General features: G+C 41.9%; 1 protein-coding gene across 15 annotated transcripts; it reads left to right on the top strand.

Moving 5' to 3' along the window:
• The first annotated feature begins 7 nt into the window (after window positions 1–7).
• LOC138199989 (sorting nexin-14-like) lies at window positions 8–18,428 on the top strand. Of its 15 annotated transcripts, none has more exons than XM_069152337.1 (32): window positions 9–429; window positions 623–788; window positions 901–1,021; window positions 1,202–1,275; window positions 1,704–1,782; window positions 1,880–1,923; window positions 2,024–2,111; window positions 2,195–2,279; window positions 2,363–2,519; window positions 2,701–2,776; window positions 2,987–3,031; window positions 3,161–3,241; window positions 3,511–3,625; window positions 4,153–4,308; window positions 4,422–4,546; window positions 5,227–5,285; window positions 5,828–5,854; window positions 6,725–6,871; window positions 7,538–7,670; window positions 9,210–9,396; window positions 10,046–10,129; window positions 10,424–10,524; window positions 12,258–12,369; window positions 12,561–12,601; window positions 12,816–12,935; window positions 13,656–13,779; window positions 13,988–14,152; window positions 14,657–14,752; window positions 14,910–14,998; window positions 15,863–15,919; window positions 18,053–18,079; window positions 18,172–18,428. In XM_069152337.1, exons 2-32 carry the CDS (start codon window positions 652–654, stop codon window positions 18,211–18,213), a joined length of 2,994 nt encoding a protein of 997 aa, XP_069008438.1. In that variant the 5' UTR covers window positions 9–429; window positions 623–651; the 3' UTR covers window positions 18,214–18,428. The 15 variants fall into 15 exon arrangements, 11 of the variants coding, with proteins under 11 accessions (XP_069008438.1, XP_069008440.1, XP_069008439.1 ...); XM_069152339.1 differs by having other exon boundaries at window positions 14,907–14,998; window positions 18,053–18,075; window positions 18,175–18,428; XM_069152338.1 differs by having other exon boundaries at window positions 14,907–14,998; window positions 18,053–18,075.
• The last annotated feature ends 600 nt before the right edge of the window (window positions 18,429–19,028 follow it).

Raw genomic sequence — 19,028 nt, 5'->3', positions numbered from 1 at the left:
GCCAGCTCGTCGTGTGTTATTATTCCCAACGAGAGAATATTATCATACAACACTTGTTATACAGAAGTTGAACTACAGGAGCCAGAAGCTGCCTGCTGCTGGGAGCGCAGCGGAGGTGACATCACGCGTCTCCGGCGCTGACAACCAGGCAGCAGCCGCCGAAATGACCGTCGGAGCGGCGCAGCCATTATTCCACGCAGCGACCCCCGCCGCATGGCTTTTTCGTGCAGTCTGCGCGCAAATGATGCCGTGTAATTTCCACTAATCCGCCAGCGGCTTCCAGCTGTGTACGCCACCTCGCCGCTTGTCCTGCAAAAAAAAAATAAATTTAGGAGGCGGCCCCTTGCGAAATATTTTCTGCAAATTCACGATGGTGTCGATGCCGGACTACAGTGCGAGACGACCCGCGACATCCGCCGCACTCTTACAGTAAGTAAAGTAAGTAAGTAAGTGCCGGAGGAATGAAATCACTGGAACCGGCTTAGTAGGTCAAAAGCGAAAAGAGATGCGCAGTTCTGGACGCGCATAGACGTGCGGTGGGTGTAGCTCTGCGTCGCTCCTGCACGCCCTTTAGTTATTTGTTGCTGTCGCGTCACAGTCCGTGCTTTTATTATTATTGCAGGCTGTAAGGCTGCATGTTCACAGACGAGGATGGGGTGCATCAGGGCTTATCTGCAGAAAATAAGACGCAGGGTGAAGCTGGACCGGGTCAGAGAGCTGGGCCGGCAGTATCCAGTCTTCTGCTTTCTGCTGCTCGTCCTGCTGCTGTCCACCGTGCTTTTAAATAGGTACGTGCACACTACCGTTATCCCCATCAATGTCACCCGCAGGCAACATCCCTGACATGTATTCACTGCGTATGCTGGGATGTTTTTTTTTTTATTATTTTTTTTTTTACAGATATATTCACATCATAATGGTGTTTTGGTCTTTCCTGGCTGGAGTTGTCACTTTCTACTGCTCACTGGGACCAGAGTCTCTGCTGCCCAACATCTTTGTCTCCATTAAACCAACGATCAAGGTAGGTCAGAGGGCAGCTGAACAGATGAGAGCCGTGGGACTCGCAGTGCCACAAATGTGATGGTTCCATTAATACGACTTTGATGAAGTTTGCTGGTGCTGTTGACGGATGCATCAGGAGACAGGACACTCAGCAACTGCAGTGTGCTGTGCTTGATTTCCGTGTAACTTTCCCTTTCAGTCCTACCAGCAGGAGCTGTTCCCACTGGGCCACAGCTGTGCCGTTTGTGGGAAAATCAAATGCAAAAGGCACAGGTGAGTGACCCGGTTATGTTGCAGTGTAGAGGTAGCTGAGGAAGTGGTTGTGTTGGCGTTATGACCTAAACATTTGCGTCAGCAGTAGTTATACTGACAAGATACACTCAGACATGGCTATTACTGCATATTCTGGGTTTACTAGCAGAAAGGGTACAAATCAAATAAAGCGATTACTTCGGAAGGAATCAGTAAGCCAAACAAGAAAAACAGTCCTCTGGATTCAATGAAGAGAGCGTCTTTATGTAATTTTGCTTTAACCTTATTATATTTGATTTGTAAACATGCATTCTTTGCATGACTGTTGTTGATCAGGTTATAGGGGGTGTTACACTGCACTCTAGTGGTTAGACGCCATTCTGACGCTTTCCTCTGTGGAAAATACTGTTGTTGTTTTTTTTTTCTTTTTCTGATGTTTTTAATGACAGACCAACTCTGTTACTGGAGAACTATCAGCCGTGGCTTGACCTGAAAGTGCCTTCAAAGGTGGATGCTTCTCTTTCAGAGGTAATTCAGACATCAATCTTTTAGAAACCAATGTCAAATAAAAAAAAAAAAAAATCAATGACTTGTCGCTTAATCCAACTTCATTTTATTTTTCAAGATTCTGGAGCTTGTTCTGGAAAATTTTGTTTATCCTTGGTACAGGTAAGACCTTTTACGAATATTTTTGTCTTTTATAATACAATCTGTGGTATGATATGTTACATTTGGGGATAGAAGTGACTGGACAGTGTTTCTCCATCAGAGACGTCACAGATGATGAGGCATTTGTCGACGAGCTGAGAGTGACTCTGCGGTTCTTTGCAGCTGTGTTGGTTCGCCGAACCCAGAAGGTGACAATCAGACTGTACTGAGCTGAAATCTCGTGATAATAATTGAGTGAATATTAATCTGTTTTTTTTTTTTTCTCTCACAGGTGGATGTTGCATCCCTCATCACAAAAAAGCTTCTCAAAGTGTCCATGAAGCACATAGAAATTATTAGCAAAGCGAGGCAGAAAGGTATCGCTGATATGATCACCGCACAGAGACATTTTAATTGTGTCCACAGGATGAAACCTAACTTTTTATGCTTTTGTGCGTAGTGAAGAACGCGCAGTATCTCCAACAAGCTGCCCTGGAGGAATATGGTCCTGATCTCCATGTGGCACTTCGCAGTCGCAGAGATGAGCTACTTTATCTCCGAAACTTGACTGAGATGCTTTTCCCGTACATCCTGCCGCCCAAAGCTACAGACTGCAGGTAAGTCACTGCTGCGAAAGTAAAGGCCGTGTCCCGCGGCCTGATATTTGTCAAAGTAAGTCGCATCATGAGTGTACTGTTTTGTACCCCAAAAGAGAGAGTGTGACCAACCATACAAAACTAGATAAGGATCATTCTTTCCTCTTTCTTTCCTGCTGCTGTATCTCTTCGCTCCTCTCAGATCTCTTACTCTCCTGATAAGAGAAGTCTTGGCTGGTTCTGTCTTCCTTCCTTCAATGGACTACTTGGCTGATCCTGTGAGTGTAGACATATTAAGGGGCAGGAATTCAAAGCGGTTTTCACTCAAAGACTTCTGTTGATACAGTTTGTGAGTTTAAGACTAAATTTGATCTGTAGTTAGTTTAATAATGTTAATTTACCATAAGCATGCAAAGATGTGTCTGTCCAAACACGTCAAATCGAAGCTGTTGTGTGTGAACTTAACTGGCTGCTTTTTTAAATTTCAGGACACAGTGAATCATCTGCTTTTAATATTCATCGACAACTCTCCTGTAAGTAAATGTTGAAATGGGAGCTGATGCACAGTTTCATTTACATTCTGTGTATTCATTTCTGAAGCGTGTATGTAATATATGTACAAAAAAGGTGAACACGTTTGCTGTCTACTTTTGCCCCTCCAGCCTGAAGTACCCACAGAGCCCACCTCCACGTTGGTTCCTTTCCTAGAAAAGTACTCTGATATTCGCAACAAAAAGCCCTCAGTAAGTGTTTCATGCAATCCAGAGGAATGTAATAATAATAATAATCATAAAAAAAAGAAAAGAATTTCATACAACCTCCAAAACATAGAAAAGCCAGCTGCCCTATAAGCCACTGGATAGTATAATAATAACAACAAGCACAGCCTGGTGTAAAGGCCTCACTGGACATATTAAGAAGTAGGAGGAACATATCAAAGAATGGTTTGCGGTGCACTGTGTCTGTTAGCTGTTTACTAGACTGCATTTCCTGCTGCCCTCTCTCACATCAGGTGCTGAAGCTGGAGTTGAAGGAAATCCGAGAACAGCAAGACCTTCTCTTTCGTTTCATGAACTTCCTAAAGCAGGAAGGAGCCGTGCATGTGCTCCAGTTCTGCCTTGCAGTTGGTACGTGTTTCCCATTCCTTTCAGATGTCGAGTCAAACCTGGTCCTCTACCGTCTCGAGACTATCTCTCCAATATAAAATATAAAACGGAGTGGAGAGACAGTCCCTTCCCTCAGAGAACCAAGGTCACAGCGTAACCACATGTTCCCTATCGTCGTAAGACGATCTCTCCACTCCGTTACAGATTTCATATGTATGAGATGGAGAGATAGTTTCGCCACTCAAAGAACCAAGGTTACAACGTAACCACATGTTCTTTTAATGAATTAAAAGCTACGAGATGATTTGATTTTGTACCACACCCGCAGTAGGCTAAACACTACCTAAAATTTAGATTTTTCAAACTTCTAAATATAAAGTTTGCAATACATTCCTCACTTTCCATTTGTTTTCACCACCCGACAACTCAGTTTGTCTGAAATGATGAGCAAAACTCACCAAAACCTGTGTGCAGTGTCGACACACTTGGATGCCACACCACACACGGATGGCCGAGACCTCAACGTCTGCCTCTTGTTAACTTCTCAGAGGAATTCAACGACAGGATTTTGTGCCCCGAGCTGTCTGACTCAGAGAAGATGCTGCTTCACGAGGAGGTGAAGAAGATCTACGAGGCCTACTGCTTGGACGAGAGCGTCGACAAGATCCGCTTCGACCCCTTTATAGTGGAGGAAATACGCAACAGTATGTGAACAGGGGTCTTTAGTGAATCACAAAAAATGAACATATCCTAAACAAGCACACGTATTTGCTAATTAATATGCGTGTCGTTAACCTGTTATTGTTTAACTTCCCAGTTGCTGAGGGCCCGTACACGCAGGTGGTGAAACTGCAGACCATGAGGTGCTTGTTTGAAGCCTACGAGCACGTCCTCTCCCTCCTGGAGAATGTTTTTACCCCCATGTTCTGTCACAGTGACGAGGTCAGCATCTCACTCAATGGCGCAACCAAATGTATTAAATCACCTCTTTCATGTAATCTTCCATCCGTCTGTTCAGATTTCTAAATACTCCTTGTTAAAAAAAAAAAATATGCTCGTTGCGGCACAGACTGAATGTTCACATCTTTCCACCGTTAGTATTTTGATTGTCTCAGATGTGGCGAAACGATATCTGGCAAACGCTGAAATTACAGCCTGATTTGGAATTCGTTGACTCAGTTGCGCTATCCTCTTCCGATCCCTCAGCCACCAACCACTATCGGCCTTGTCATCAATACCAGGCGCACAACTGGCCAATGAGCCGACGCTGGCGCTATGCCAAGCTGCCAAGCCGGATTTCACCCCTCACAGGCAGTTTCATTGAATACAACTGGGTGGACCGGAGCGCAGCCATTGTCCACAGCAGGCGACTGCCCTGCATGAAAATAGTGTCTGGAAAATAACGTGATATTACTTGATATTTTCTTGCTGCTCCTGTTCCTGCCCATAAAAAAAACAAAAAAACAGGGCGCCTGTGATTATTTATTTAAGCATAAAAGGTCATTAGATACAGCATGTTTCTTTAATTTGGCTTATCTACTGTACCAGCATTTGCATTTGACGTGTTTTTATTGCCGTGACCTTTACATACATTTGTTTCCTCTTTCCACGTCTTCCCTCAGTACTTTCGCCAGCTTCTGAGAGGGGCCGAGTCCCCTGCCAGGAACTCCAAGATGAGCAGGTCGGTTTCACTTTACCCGTTTGTGTGTTTGCGTGTAACAAAATAAAAGTTTAGTGTAATGATTCACGTGTGACGTTTTATCACCTCGAAACAGAAAATAATTAAAGCACAAAATAACTCGCCGGTAGTGTATTGTTCAGGCTGAACAATGCTGTGTTTTCTTTCACATCCACCTCAAGTTCCTTTAATTTGTTTCTGTTTTCACAGATAAATTGTGAAACTTTTTCTTTAAAAGGTCACTCCTCACTGTACCCCCACAGCCACTGCACTGTGAAGGCAGGATATAGTATGCGCCAGCTGCTTTAAATATGGACATGAATTCCCTTTTTTTTTTTTTTTACTTTTAATATATTCTAAAAAAATAAGCTGTAAATTAGAAAAAAAAGAAGAAAAGAATTAGGCTTGTTTGCAGTAAAATAAAACTAGAATGAGAAGTAAACCGACTTGAGCGCAGGGATCGACTGTTATGTTTTCTATCGCGGGGTGTGGTGTGTCTGTGGCCACGGGGCCCTGTCAGTAACTCCTTGTACATATTGTTCCAGAAATAGCCTCAGTTTGGATGACATTCGGTGAGTATAAGGCATCAGTGTGCTGATCAAAACAGTGGCTGGCTGAGCAGTGCTGCACGCAAGATTCAAAAAGACACCTCATTCTTGACTAAAGAGAACAATGTACTGCCTTTTTAACAAATTCACCATGCCCTGGGCCCGCTGCAGTCAGGGCTTCAGTTCAGTCAGCGCCCGTTGATAATCAGATCATGATATGTCATTTGGTTGCTAATCTAATTTCATGGCCAAATGTGTTTTATTTGGTGTTTGTGCTGTAAATGCAAATGAGCTACAATTGAGAAAAGTGACCTGAATCAGCTAATCATGCTAATCATAGCATGGGTCATCATTAATCATATTGTTAATCAAGCTCATCAGGAGTCTTGCCGCCTTAGGCTTCAGTTTTACTGATTTTCTCAGCAACCCCAAAGTTTGGGTTATTCCAAAACTACCAAAATTAAACATCAGGAAAACTCGGAAGAGGACATTAAATCATTTTAAGTTTCCGTTTTTTTTTTGTTTTGTTGCATCTGACACCGAAAGCGATCTTGTTATGAAGGCAGTTTTCAAAGCAGCATCAATTATGCCACTCAAAGATGATAGATGAGACAGCAGAAAATGGCTTCCACTAGCGCATTCATACATTTACATTCATGAACCGTGACCAAATCAGAGCCTAAACCCCCTCCACATCTGCAACGGAGAAACCCCCTCCACTCTGCCCGTCTGTCTGCCCGGTGCTCCATCTCGGTACTGCCACCACCGTGCTGTGTCTGTGACTGTATGTCCACTCTGATTCTGTACCCGTCATACTGCACTGCCCCCGGTATGATCCATGGTCCTCTCCCTTCCTCCTGCCCCATCCGGGATGTGACCCTGTTCTGCTTATAGTTCCTGGGACTGGAGCCCCGAGTCCCCGTCCTCACTGTTCACCGCCTCTGGCAGCTCTTCACCTGCATCTTTTAACTCCCTCCATGCCCAGTCCACGTTCACAAACTTCCCATACGGCTCGCTATCCCACCGCCACTCATCACCCAAGTAAGTCAGGGTCCATCTGTGTGTCACAGGTCGCTCAGTGTGATGTCATCCTGTCCACTTTCCCACCGTGTGACCCCAGCCCCTCCCAGACGCCTGCATGGTGGGGCTGATGCATGGGTTTTTTATTTGTTTATATGTCCTCCCTCCAAGTTGTTGTGGTAAAAAAAAAAAAAAAAAAAAAAAAAACTCGCCTCATGTTTTTGACAATGCAGTGATGTTTCTATACGCAGCTCTTTGTGTAGATCGCTGATCTCAATCTAAGGGGCTCTCACACGGAGCACCTGTGATGTCGTGTGCCTCTTCTGGTTTTGACCGGTCACAGATCACACAGCATTTCTGTAATCATTCAAATTTGTGATCCCCTCGAACGAGACGTCGGTTCATGAAATCACCGCTCACCTGCTTTGTGCTGTGTTTGCTTTTGGCTCTTGCAGCGCTTTACCAGCAACCCGGGCATTTCATTGTAAGATTACTGTGATGTGACAGTTTGGCTTGGGTTTGGCTACCTTAGCTTTCCCTCCCGTGCACAGTCATGACACAGTTCGCTGCTTCTTCTCCTTTATCGTTCCTTCCCTGTCACTTCTCTTGAGCTGCATGCGTCTTGCTGGAGCCGTGCGCATTTCCTCCATCACTCACTGCTTAATATCCTCCCTGTTCGTACTGCAGGAGCACGTCAAAGAGGGGCGAGTCCTTCGGGATCAGCCGCATTGGCAGTAAGATCAAAGGAGTGTTCAAGAGCACAACCATGGAGGGAGCCATGCTGCCATCCTATGGATTGGTAGAAGGAGAGGATGACATGGTGAGGCAGATCTTAAAAAAGTCTAAACACTCCTTTTTAGATAATGAAAGTGTTGGTTATAAGGCTCGAAGGATTATGTGATATAAATGCCTGTTCCTGTGTTTGTTCCTCATACTTACAAATGTAGAGGTTTCTCCGATTCATTCTGCACGTCAAGTTTAAAGCAACATGTCAAATTTACTCAAAGTAAACACAAAAAAAATCTGCACAATTTGGACTTTTTCTCAATCAGTCAAACCCACTGTAAAACAGAGATGGCAAAGTAAAGCACTCATTTACACTAATACGTTAACTGCCACATGGTGGCGTTGGAGTAAAGAAAGGAAAGCCACACAGTTGACCAAACCTGCCTTCCACTTGTGAACTCCAGAGTTTTCCTATTTAGTGATATCTCAGGTTTCAGCGCCGGATCGCTGCTGTCTGGAGTTCATGACATCCACATGATTCCAGAAAGAGAAAATTCTGGAAAACCAACCGATCTTTAATGTTTCCACCATTTCTCTGACTGTCAGGACCTTTGCTTCCTAGTTTGACAAAAGCATTTCCTGCACGCAAGTGTATCCTCTTGTCCCACTGAAGCTTTATCCTTTATGTTCAGTCCGATATTAAAACCCCTAGTCTGGCCTGTGTGATTATACCAAATGGGAAATGAATCTTGAAAAAGCTTATGGGGCTTTCAACAGCGTCATGTGTGACGACGATGAGTTCACATGCTCAGTTGACAGCGGGTTTTGTCGGTTTCAAAGAGCAAGTATATTTCCCCTGTGAAACAACTGGAGAGGATTTGGAAAAGGACTAAACTTCCTCTTTCAATGAGAGAAATTAAACAGGTGTGTTTGGTTCCCACCCGCTGATTAAAATGAGCGACGCTTGCAAGCTAGTTCAACCTGAGCTTCTCCGCTCTACATGCCTCATACGCCATACTCATCTGACATACGAATAATACCCAATTTGCCGATGTATTTAAGCTGCAAAAACTTCACATCTCACCCCTTTCCACCAACAGCCTCCACCTGCATTCTCCGGGGAGTTTAAGATATTTGCCCAACCACTCCCAAATTTCTCATTCAATCACATCCCGGCCGCAGTTTAGACATCTAAACTCTAACTATGTTCTAATCTTAGCATTTCAAATGTGTTTCACTGAGTAATGTTTGCACATAGTTCTTTAATTGCGTGTCCTGTATCTAAATTATGGGGATATCCTGTGTTTACTTTTGCATTTCCCTTAATTCCCTTAATTCCACACATGTCCTTTAATTCAAACTTTCCTCCATATTCAAATTTACTGTGAAGACAATGCATTGTAAATGTGATAGGCATACTCTATACGTAAAGATAAACACACTTGAATGGTATGTCAGATCTCTTAAAACAAAGGAACTCTTCATCCAGTAGTGACCTTTGAACTGTACACATTTTTTTTTTCTTTTCACTCTTTACTTGCAGTTCTCTGCGTCCCAGCAGCAGCTGTTTCGACCATACTCCCAAAGACTCCTTCGACTTGACCTTAACCTCTGTCACTTCCCTCCATTCAAGGTGGAGGAAGCCATGATGGTGCTGGAGGATGACTCCCCCATGGAGGCCGCCTCCACTCCGAGCACCCCCCGAAACCTCTCAGCCTGGAACATCACCATCCCGTACATCGATTTCTACGACGACGACGTAAAGAGGGAGAGGATTCCTGTGTTCTGTATCGATGTGGAGCGCAACGACCGGAAGGCAGGTGAGGCTCCGTGGACCTTTTCTCTTCTGTCTAACTTAAAGAGCCCTTGATAGAGGTCGTTCTGCCCCGCTGCACGATGTTTAGAGTATGCCGAGTCATTCTTCTGGTGGGATCTAATTTTGCAATTGGAGTAAGAATTTGACTTGGGATGTTACTTTCAGGTGTTTTTTCATTATTATTATTATTATTTTTTATTGTTCAGTAACCACACACATAACTATGTTCATGTAGCGGCACAATACCTACGATATAATGTTGAGTGAGAAAACTAGTTTTTAGGACTTGTAACAATAAACAGGAGCAGATCGTAAAGTAAAAATACAATTATTTATTAAATGAAAGTACAGATAACAGCCGATAAACAAGATGCCACAGATTTCTGGTGCTGGATTTCCCCCCTGTTAATGTGTGATTAACAGGGACAAAGGTTCCTGAAAAGTTGTTGTTAGATAGGTTTTGTTTTGTCATTTTTTGTGTAAATCATTAAAGGCAGTTAAAATGACTTACTGACATCCCAGAAGATTGAAACTGAACAGTCACCTTTCGCTGCCATTTGGAGCTACTGACATAAATAGCTCTTTTGTGTGGAATCGATTATGTGTTAACTGGAGTTCTTACTGATTAAATGTTATTGTTTGTTCTCCTGCAGTGGGACACGAGACTGAGCACTGGTCTGTGTACAGAAGATATCTGGAGTTCTACGTCTTTGAATCAAAGCTCACTGAGTTTCATGGTAGGTTGTTCTGCACATCGTTGCTGCGGTTTGCGTGAGGAAGGCATGTCGGCTGTTCTTTTGTTCATTCATCGTCATAAGAAATGAATTTTCCATTAGAACATCTTATGGATTCCGGAGAATTCACCTCCAAGTGAACTGAAATTTTAGAAGTTAGAAAAGTTTAATGGCCCTGTTGCATCATTCAGGGTCTTGCAAACCACACCTGTGTTTTAGGTTAAGAAGGTAAGGGGAGCTTGTCCTTTTCATCATTATTTCAGTGTCCCTCTGTGTCAAATTTTATACTCTCTGTAGGCTCATTTCCGGACGCGCAGTTGCCCTCGAAGAGAATAATCGGCCCCAAGAATTACGAGTTTCTCACATCCAAGCGGGAGGAGTTCGAGGAGTACCTTCAGGTGGATATCAGATGACACTTTTAAGTCTTTGCTTCTGAATTGTATAAGACAGATAGAAATAATATAGATTTATAGGTCTGGAGAAGAGACGCAATTTAACAAGAGTCCTCTGATTAGAAAAATGTTTCTGTGGAGAGATTAAGATTATTTCAACTCACTGTGACCGCTGTGCAATGGAAGTGGAGTCATATGTTCAATGTCACACCGTTCAAAAGCAAAATGGGAATTAAGTTTTTTTTGTCTTTTGTACACAAGTTAAATTGGATTGATTATGACTGTGTTCCAAACGACGTATTTACCTGCAAACACTCACTGTTTTGAGAGCATAAGTGCGTTCGCGCTGTCAAGTACAGAAACATGCAGTGCGCTGCAAGTACCCGGATGATGCACTCAAAATAAGTGTGAAACATTGGACACCGTTCACCCTGAAAGGTCGCCATCTCGGCTACGTAGAGGAAGGGGCGGCACTAATTAGCATCATACTGCTGCTGGACTGGAGCTATCAGTGTGTTTATCGAGTGTTGTAAACAGAGGACAGAAAAACACATGCACTTCTGGGTTAAATAATTAAAGCTGCAGATATGTTGGGGTGGGGGGGTTGATGTATTCACTTGCCAGGGTTATTTCCACGCAGCATGATTTGAGACAACACTACACTGTCCAAATTCTTGCACTCCACCAGTAAGAGCCCGAACATGCAAAAGCCCTATTTGTTAGTGTACTAAGGGAAATATGTAATTTGGAACACAGAGTATGTCCTCTTGATTCCAGGAAGTAGAAATCCTGGATGAGAGTGACAGTTTGCCATTAATTGGTGTGTAAAACAGTAACAGTAAAGGTTAAGTACCAACTTCTGTTTGTAATCCCAGTTTTTCCTCAGGTCAAGTGCTCACACACACACACACACACACACACACACACACAAACAAGCACAATGTTTCTGGCTGAACAAGCTGCATTTTAGTGTCCAGCCATCAAGATTAAATTGTAATGTCTCAGTTCTTGTGCTTCAAAAACACTTTACATCCAATTTCAGAAAAAAAACAACTGAAAAGTGATCATTCTGAAATAGGGAAGGACGATTCGTACTGTGTATCCGGACCGTTGACAGGTCAATTCACTCCCCTAAATGGAGAAGTTATGATCTCTCTGCCTCTTGGCTGTCGTGAGAGCAGCTCTGGAGGAAAAGACAGATTGGCAGAGCTCAGACTCGGCACTTTGCAGCAGTGCGTTCAAGGACTCAAACAAGATTGCAGAAAAAGTACCAAATTTAGATCGCTTTCGTAACTGCTGATTGTCATTTGAGACGACATGGCTAACACATTTTCAGCAGCTAACACGTTTTCAGCAGCTCACAAGTGTGTTGGAACCAGAATATCCCTGAACGTCCCATTAAAGAGTTTTTTTTTTTTTTTAATGGTTCCTGCTCGGACAACACAAAAAGCAGTGAAAATGTTCACTGTGGTGGAGTGCTCATTTCAGAATAGGTTTAAAGTCTCTGCAAGTGATTTTTTTTTATGACAAAATAAAAATGTTTAGTTCCAAGAATGATTGAAACATCTGTGATTGAATGTGTCAACATGGTAACCAGACATACTGAACCTGCTTTTAGTCAGTTTCCTTCTAAGCTTGTAAAATGAATTTTAAAGCCACCTGTTTGAGCCAAGCTCTATTAAACTACAGAAGAACACAATTTACAACATTAAGTGGGTTTTTTTCTGTTTTCTTTGCAGAAACTTCTGCAGCACCCGGAGCTGAGCAACAGCCAGCTCCTGGCCGACTTCCTGTCTCCTCATAGTATGGAGTCCCAGTTCCTGGACAAGATGTTACCCGACGTGAACCTCGGTACAGTCTGTCTTGCCTGAACTGGACGTAGAGAATGTGACAAAGACCAATTATGTTTTAACATGTCCAGTGCACTGAAAATGTTTGATCAGACTGACCTTGGGTTGCAGTCAAAAGATATTTGTGTCTGGGACGGAGTTAAAATGTGACAGAACCACTCATCACTGAGATAAAGTATTTGTGTTTCACAGGGAAAATCATTAAGTCTGTTCCCAGCAAACTGATAAAAGAGGTGAGAAATGCTTTCCTTTGTGGTGTGTTTGTGTGTCTGGTCGGGGACACTGCAGAACATTTATTGCCCATCTCTTCCTTCTTAATACAAACATTTGTAAATGTCACTTTTGTATTTTTTAAGTCCCATTAACATTTTCTATGACAAATAATCTGAGAAAAATAATACTGTCATTGTAATTTATTCAGATTGTCTCCTGTGTTTATTCCGACAGAAAGGGCAGCACCTGGAGCCTTTCATCCAGTCCTTCTTCAACTCCTGTGAATCTCCTAAACCCAAACCCAGCCGCCCTGAGCTCACCATCCTGAGCCCCACCTCAGAAAATGATAAAAAGGTTGGCAATCCAAATTTTGTCTTTCTCTCTGTCTCTTTCTCTCTCTGCGAGCCCATCTTTTCAGAGCAAAGTATCTGCCAAGATATCATTGGAGAAAGTGGGTACAATGGTACTTTGTTTCTGTTGTATCAATGTTGGAGTCAGTGTTAAACTGATTGTGTTCCACTGGTCCAGTCTTCAAATAAAGGGAAGTTTAAATGGAAATCAAACAAGTAAAAATAATTCCAAAGCAGAGCGTGTTGATTTATTCAACCAATCTTACTGACATGAGAAGAAAAAAATGTGTCACTGCAGTCACTCTGGATTAACACATTTTGACTGATATGGTCTGTAGTGGCAGTTCACCAAATTGTTATCAGGTCTGACATGACTGAATATGGCTTTGGGCATTTCATTTGAGAACTTGCCAGAGGCTGAGTTGATGAGATTTGAAAAGCTTTGGCAAGTGTTGACAATTTAGCCAATGACAAAAATGTCAAATTATCTGGCATGCTAGAATAACTGGCAGTGACAAATGCAACTAACTTCTTGCCATACAATTTTGAAAAATGTTTAATATACTCTGACTATACCTATACACTGAAAATGTTTTGCATATTTACTTTAGAAGAGCTGTGTTTGTCACTCGTACCTGGAAATGCTCTTTCACTGAGTAGTAGAGTCAGTGGGTGTTTTAAAGAGCTTCGGTCTTAAAGGTAAATGCACGTCCTCCTCCGTCAGCTCTTCAACGATCTCTTCAAAAACAATGCCAACCGATCAGAGATGACAGAGAAGAGGCACAATCAGAACTACTTCATGGAGATGATCACTGTTGAAGGGTTGTATGACTACTTGATGTATGTGGGTAAGTGAAGTTTGTTTGTCGGAGTCTGTCCATCACAACCTATTTATCATGAGTATTTAATGCATTGCCTTGGTTGTTGTGGATGTTACGTGGGATTTCTTTTTAAAGTGAGCTTCTAGAAGTTGCTTTAAGTGTTCAATTGGAACCACCCCCATGACATCCCTGGACCTGCTCTTCCTCCCTTTCTCTTCTTCCTCGTGGCTCTCAGGCCGAGTCGTCTTCCACATCCCTGACTGGTTGCACCACCTGCTGATGGGCGGCAGGATCCTGTTCAAGAACACACTGGAGGCCTACACAGATTACTACCTCCAGTACAAACTGAACCAGGTGGTCCAGGAGCACCGGCTCGTCTCCCTCATCACTCTGCTTCGAGGTACACTGCAATTAGCCTCGCGCCACACCGCGCGGTAGCACAGCTCAGTTTGCATCAACACCTACTGCAGGAACTTTAGCAGGGCAAAGGGTAGCGGATCAAAACCAGGCTTCAATTTGACCTTGTGAATAATGAAACTTAAATGACAACTTTGACCGGTTCATTTCTTTTGATCGGCTCTCTTGAACGAAATATGCTTCAGGGATGACTGGATATTCAATCACTTAAAAAATGTAAATATATTTCAACCGGATGAAAAGAACTGTCAGCATTTTATGTCCTGAGTTGGAGAAAAAAAAGTGGCAGGGCGTCGTTTCAGTGCGCTCTGGCAGACCGCATGGACATGGCATTAATTGTAGTCTACATTGGGTTTCTGCTATGTATATGTAGTCCTCGCTTTGTCATGTTGCTGGTACAAGGCGGAAGCAGTGTGTTTTTCAAAATTGTTCAACTATTCCTTGATTAATTGAAGTGAAATTCTGTGTCGTTTCTTTGCTCTTTCAGACACAGTTTTCTGTGAGACCAGTCCACCTCGCTCATCCCAAGACAAGCAGAAGAGGGCCAAGAAGACGTTTGAGGAGATGATGAGATATATTCCAGGTACTCTGTCAATCCTTCCAGGTATTCTTTTGGAATTTGTATACCTTCTCACTGCCTGCATCTTGACTGCCAAGACTAATGTCGAGATGTGAGAACAAGCCTTGTTTTTTTTTATAAAGTGTTGGCTGGGAAATCACAAGGTATTTCTCTTCAGAAGTTTTGGGAAAATGTATCGGAGAAGAAGCCAAGTATGAAGGAGTGCATCTTCTCTTCGATGGACTGCAGCAGCCAGTTCTCAACAAACAGGTACAAGGACACGCACACACACACACACACACACACACACACACACACACACACACACACACGTCTCTCTATACTTGTGAGGACACTGATTGACATAATGCATTCCCTCCCTAGACCTGAACCCTAACCTAATTTTAATCTTAATCCTAAAACCAAGTCTTAACCCTAATAAATAGGGTTCTTCACCAAAATTGGTCCACACAACTATAGCAATACATGCCCACACACACGATTTGAGACAACACTACACTGTCCAAATTCTTGCACTCCACCAGTAAGAGCCCGAACATGCAAAAGCCCTATTTGTTAGTGTACTAAGGGGAAATATGTAATTTGGAACAGAGTATGTCCTCTTGATTCCAGGAAGTAGAAATCCTGAGCCAAATATTTGGATGAGAGTGACAGTTTGCCATTAATTGATGTGTAAAACAGTAACAGTAAAGGCTAAGTACCAACTTCTGTTTGTAATCCCAGTTTTTCCTCAGGTCAAGTGCTCACACACACACACACACACACACGTTTGTACAGCTATCTTTGTGAGGACATTTAGTTACATAATGCATTCCCTCGTCCCTGACCCCAACCCCAACCCTTACTGTAACCCTAATCTAAACCTAATTCTAACCTTAACTCTCAAACAGCCCTTTGACGGGGTGTGACAAAGTGAGTTACATTGACCTGAGGGGAAGCTGTGACGAAAAGGGACTTTGAAAGCACACACTCATTCCTGTGTATCACAAACGTATACATGAAATGTGTCAAAACACAAAAATGTTCCTGTAATTCGGTGTTTTTTTCATACTTTATTTAAGGAGTTCTGGCTGTGAAGCTTTTCATCTTCTCCTTACTTTTTGCCTTCCTCAGCTGACATACGTGCTGCTGGACATCGCTATTCAGGAACTTTTTCCTGAGCTAAACAAGGTAAAAGATGCTCATCTTGGTTTTTAATAATGAAATACAGAGGCTGAATCTTTACCCTGTATCCTTTGCAGGGTCTCTAGGGAACTCTGAATACATTTGAACACGGACAAAAAATATCTATTTATTAACTAACCCTAACCCTGTTCTGTATGGTCAAGATTATGCCTGGTTGAATTAATGTGAAACTGTATGATGATGTCTGACAAATGAGAGATCATTGAAAGTACATGCAGACTTCTTCATTAAATTATTGTATAATCTTTGGGGAAAATATATTAATAGTAAAAAAGTATGTTCAAAATATGCTCAATCATAAAGTATGGCAAAATCCTGTTGCTGCTTCATGAAGAGGATTTTATTTCATATCGTCTCAATTTCACATTTAACTCGTTTGAAAATGGAAAAACGTCCTTTTGATTTTTTTTTTGCCGTTTCAGGTGTCAACAGTAAATCAGAAGGATATGACAAGTTTAGCTTTCAGGGAATTTAAAGAGTTTGTGGATCCAGAGATTGAAAACCTTCTTTTATATCTGATTTTCTTTTAATCAGAGATAAAAGTAATTTTTATCAGACAGTCACTCATTGCATTTTCAATAATTAAGTTGGGTTATGACTTATAGAGAAAAAAAAAGGAGAGTTCTGTCGTGTTACAATTCAAAGCAGAGAGGATCCAAACTCACAACATCAGAGGCAGGGTCTAATAATGGGAAACAGGTGAGCAGAGAGGTGAGGCAGGAGGAAGAGATGGCAGAGTGGAAACAGGTGAAAACGATCAAATTAGCGGGAAACACACCCGGGCAGGAAATGAAACGACAAAACGAGGGAGAACTTTAAAAATAAAACCAGACTGAAATAAAGACTAAAAGAAGGATAGAAAATCCAAAACTTGACATGTAGATTAGCTAAGAAAAGTGTCGTAGTGAAGTCAGTGTAGGATTGTCTTAAAAAATTCAAAGATATTTGTATTTATTTTGAAAAAAAACATAATGAAATGATTTAATTACAAATAGACCAAAGAAAATATATCAAACGTTGAAACTGATAAAATATAATTTTTTTATGAAAAATATATGCTTATTTTTTGCTAATTTGATGCCAGCAACACGTGTCAAAAAACTTGGGGCTGGAGCATGTTCACCAATGTGTTTTCTTCTTCTTTGAACAACACTCTGTAAACGTTTGGGAACTGCGGAGACCAGTTGCTGGAGTTTTGAAAGTGAAATGTTGTCTCATTCTCGCCTGATATGGGATTTCAGCTGCTCAACCTGACTATATCGTTTAGCATTCATGGTTCCTTCCCAGATGTGCGAGCTGCCCACGCCATGTGCGCCAACGCATCCCTGTGCCGTCATGGCTGCTAGCTTTTCAACTGTGCGCTGATAACAAGCTAGATAGTCCTGCTCCTCTTTAGCCCGCAGGATGCAGTATCCATGATTTCCAAAAATAATCTCCAAATTTAGATTTCCGCTTCGCCCCAGTACGCCCTAAAATGACCTCTGGCACAGAGATGACCATATCCCTTCTGGCTCATGTTTATGTACAGTTTCTTCTTTGAATGGTCGAGTTTTGTCCAGCATTTGTGGATGCAGCGATGAATTGTGTTCACAGATAATGGTTTTTGGAATTGTTTCTTAGCCCAGACAATGATTTCCACAACAGATTTGTGTCTGTTTTTAATGCATTGCTGCCTGATGGCCCGGCAATTACGGCTTTCAAATATTGGTATTTGGCCTTGTCCCTTGCGTACAGAGATTTCTTCAGATTCTCTGAATGTTTTAATGATATTATGTACCGTAGATGATGAAATACCCAAATTCTTAGCAATTTTACATTAAGGAGCATTATTTTAAAATTGCTGTCCTATACGGTTGTCCTGCTGAGAGACTCTGCCTCTCTGGAATGCTTTTTTTTTTTTAATAATCAATAATGTTACTTATTTGTTGCCAAATAAGTAGTTAGTTAGTTGTGAGATGTACCACCCGGTGTTTTTTAAAAAAAAAATAAGTTTAAATAAGTTTTCAAAATAAGCATATATCTTTCAAAAAAAATACAATTTCTCAGTTTCAACAATGTTCCCTTTGCTCTATTTTCAATAAAAAAAAAAAAAAAAATCTTTTCATTCTGTTTTTATAGGTAACTTTTTTGGAAACGGGGTTGTACGTAAGCATTTTTAATGATAAATTATATTGATATATGAATATTAAACAAAGACTGCCTGCTTTTGTGCTAACTCTGTGTTTCTGTTTGCTCAGCAGGTACAGAAGGAGACCTCTGTGATGGCTCCATGGATGTAAAGGGAACAGGAGTTTGTGAACATGAGATAACATGAACTCGTTCTGCACTAATCCAGAGACTTTTGTTGTTCTTGCTACCTGCAACTAACACGCACAGTAACTGTTCTGGATTCCAGCCTCCACAAGAAGAGGAAACACACAAGCGGTTTCTCCTGGTGTATGTGTCATTAATTTGTAAAATAGATTACATAAATAAATGGAAAAAAAACAGGTTGCACTGACACTGTGTTCCTTATGTAAACTATTAATAACAATTAAAACTAACACAGGAGGAGTGTTAGTCTTTTGAACAGCCGATGTTGGTGGTTGTAGCTTTACTGTAGTCTCAAATCTGAATACTCGAACTGCGAGGGGGTTAAGAGTAACCCTAACCCTGTTTTTTTAGGGTTAGGGTTAGGGTTTGAGTTAAGACTATGACCTCATAATATGTATACACATTCACAAATCTCACACACTTTAAAATTCTAATTATCACCATCCCAACCCCATGGACCCTGTGCAAGTGTGCGTTCTATTTATTTTTTAAGCCTCCTTTGAGTATGAGTGCTGTGTGCCTGGTATATCGTAGTACATTTAGCTTCCCTGCCTTTCATGGGAGCAGTCACACACCTGCATGCCATTTCGTTAAGAGCACACCTGTGCAGAGTCCTCATCAGTAGTTTATTTAAGTTGAGGGCTGACGGCATGCTGCTGCTATACTGCGCCAGCTCTTTGTCTGGTTTGCTATCGTTATATGAAGTATTCTTAGCTGTAGATCACAGGCCCTATTTCAATACTTCTAGTTTCTGAAACTTATGTTTTGAGCTGTGTCCTTG

This window comes from Embiotoca jacksoni, unplaced genomic scaffold (assembly GCF_022577435.1).
Source record: "Embiotoca jacksoni isolate LCO1_2020_lvr unplaced genomic scaffold, fEmbJac1.0.p SCAF_18, whole genome shotgun sequence".
NCBI lineage: Eukaryota > Metazoa > Chordata > Actinopteri > Embiotocidae > Embiotoca > Embiotoca jacksoni.
This window is presented reverse-complemented; position numbering and strand designations above follow the sequence as displayed.

Excerpts from the sequence above, each read along its gene's own strand:
- LOC138199989 (XM_069152334.1), top strand. The coding sequence starts at position 652 with ATGGGGTGCATCAGGGCTTATCTGCAGAAAATAAGACGCAGGGTGAAG. Across the intron at positions 2,777-2,986 it reads TGGACTACTTGGCTGATCCT|GACACAGTGAATCATCTGCT; the intron begins GTGAGTGTAGAC and ends TTTAAATTTCAG. Across the intron at positions 15,920-18,052 it reads TTTTTCCTGAGCTAAACAAG|GTAACTTTTTTGGAAACGGG; the intron begins GTAAAAGATGCT and ends CTGTTTTTATAG.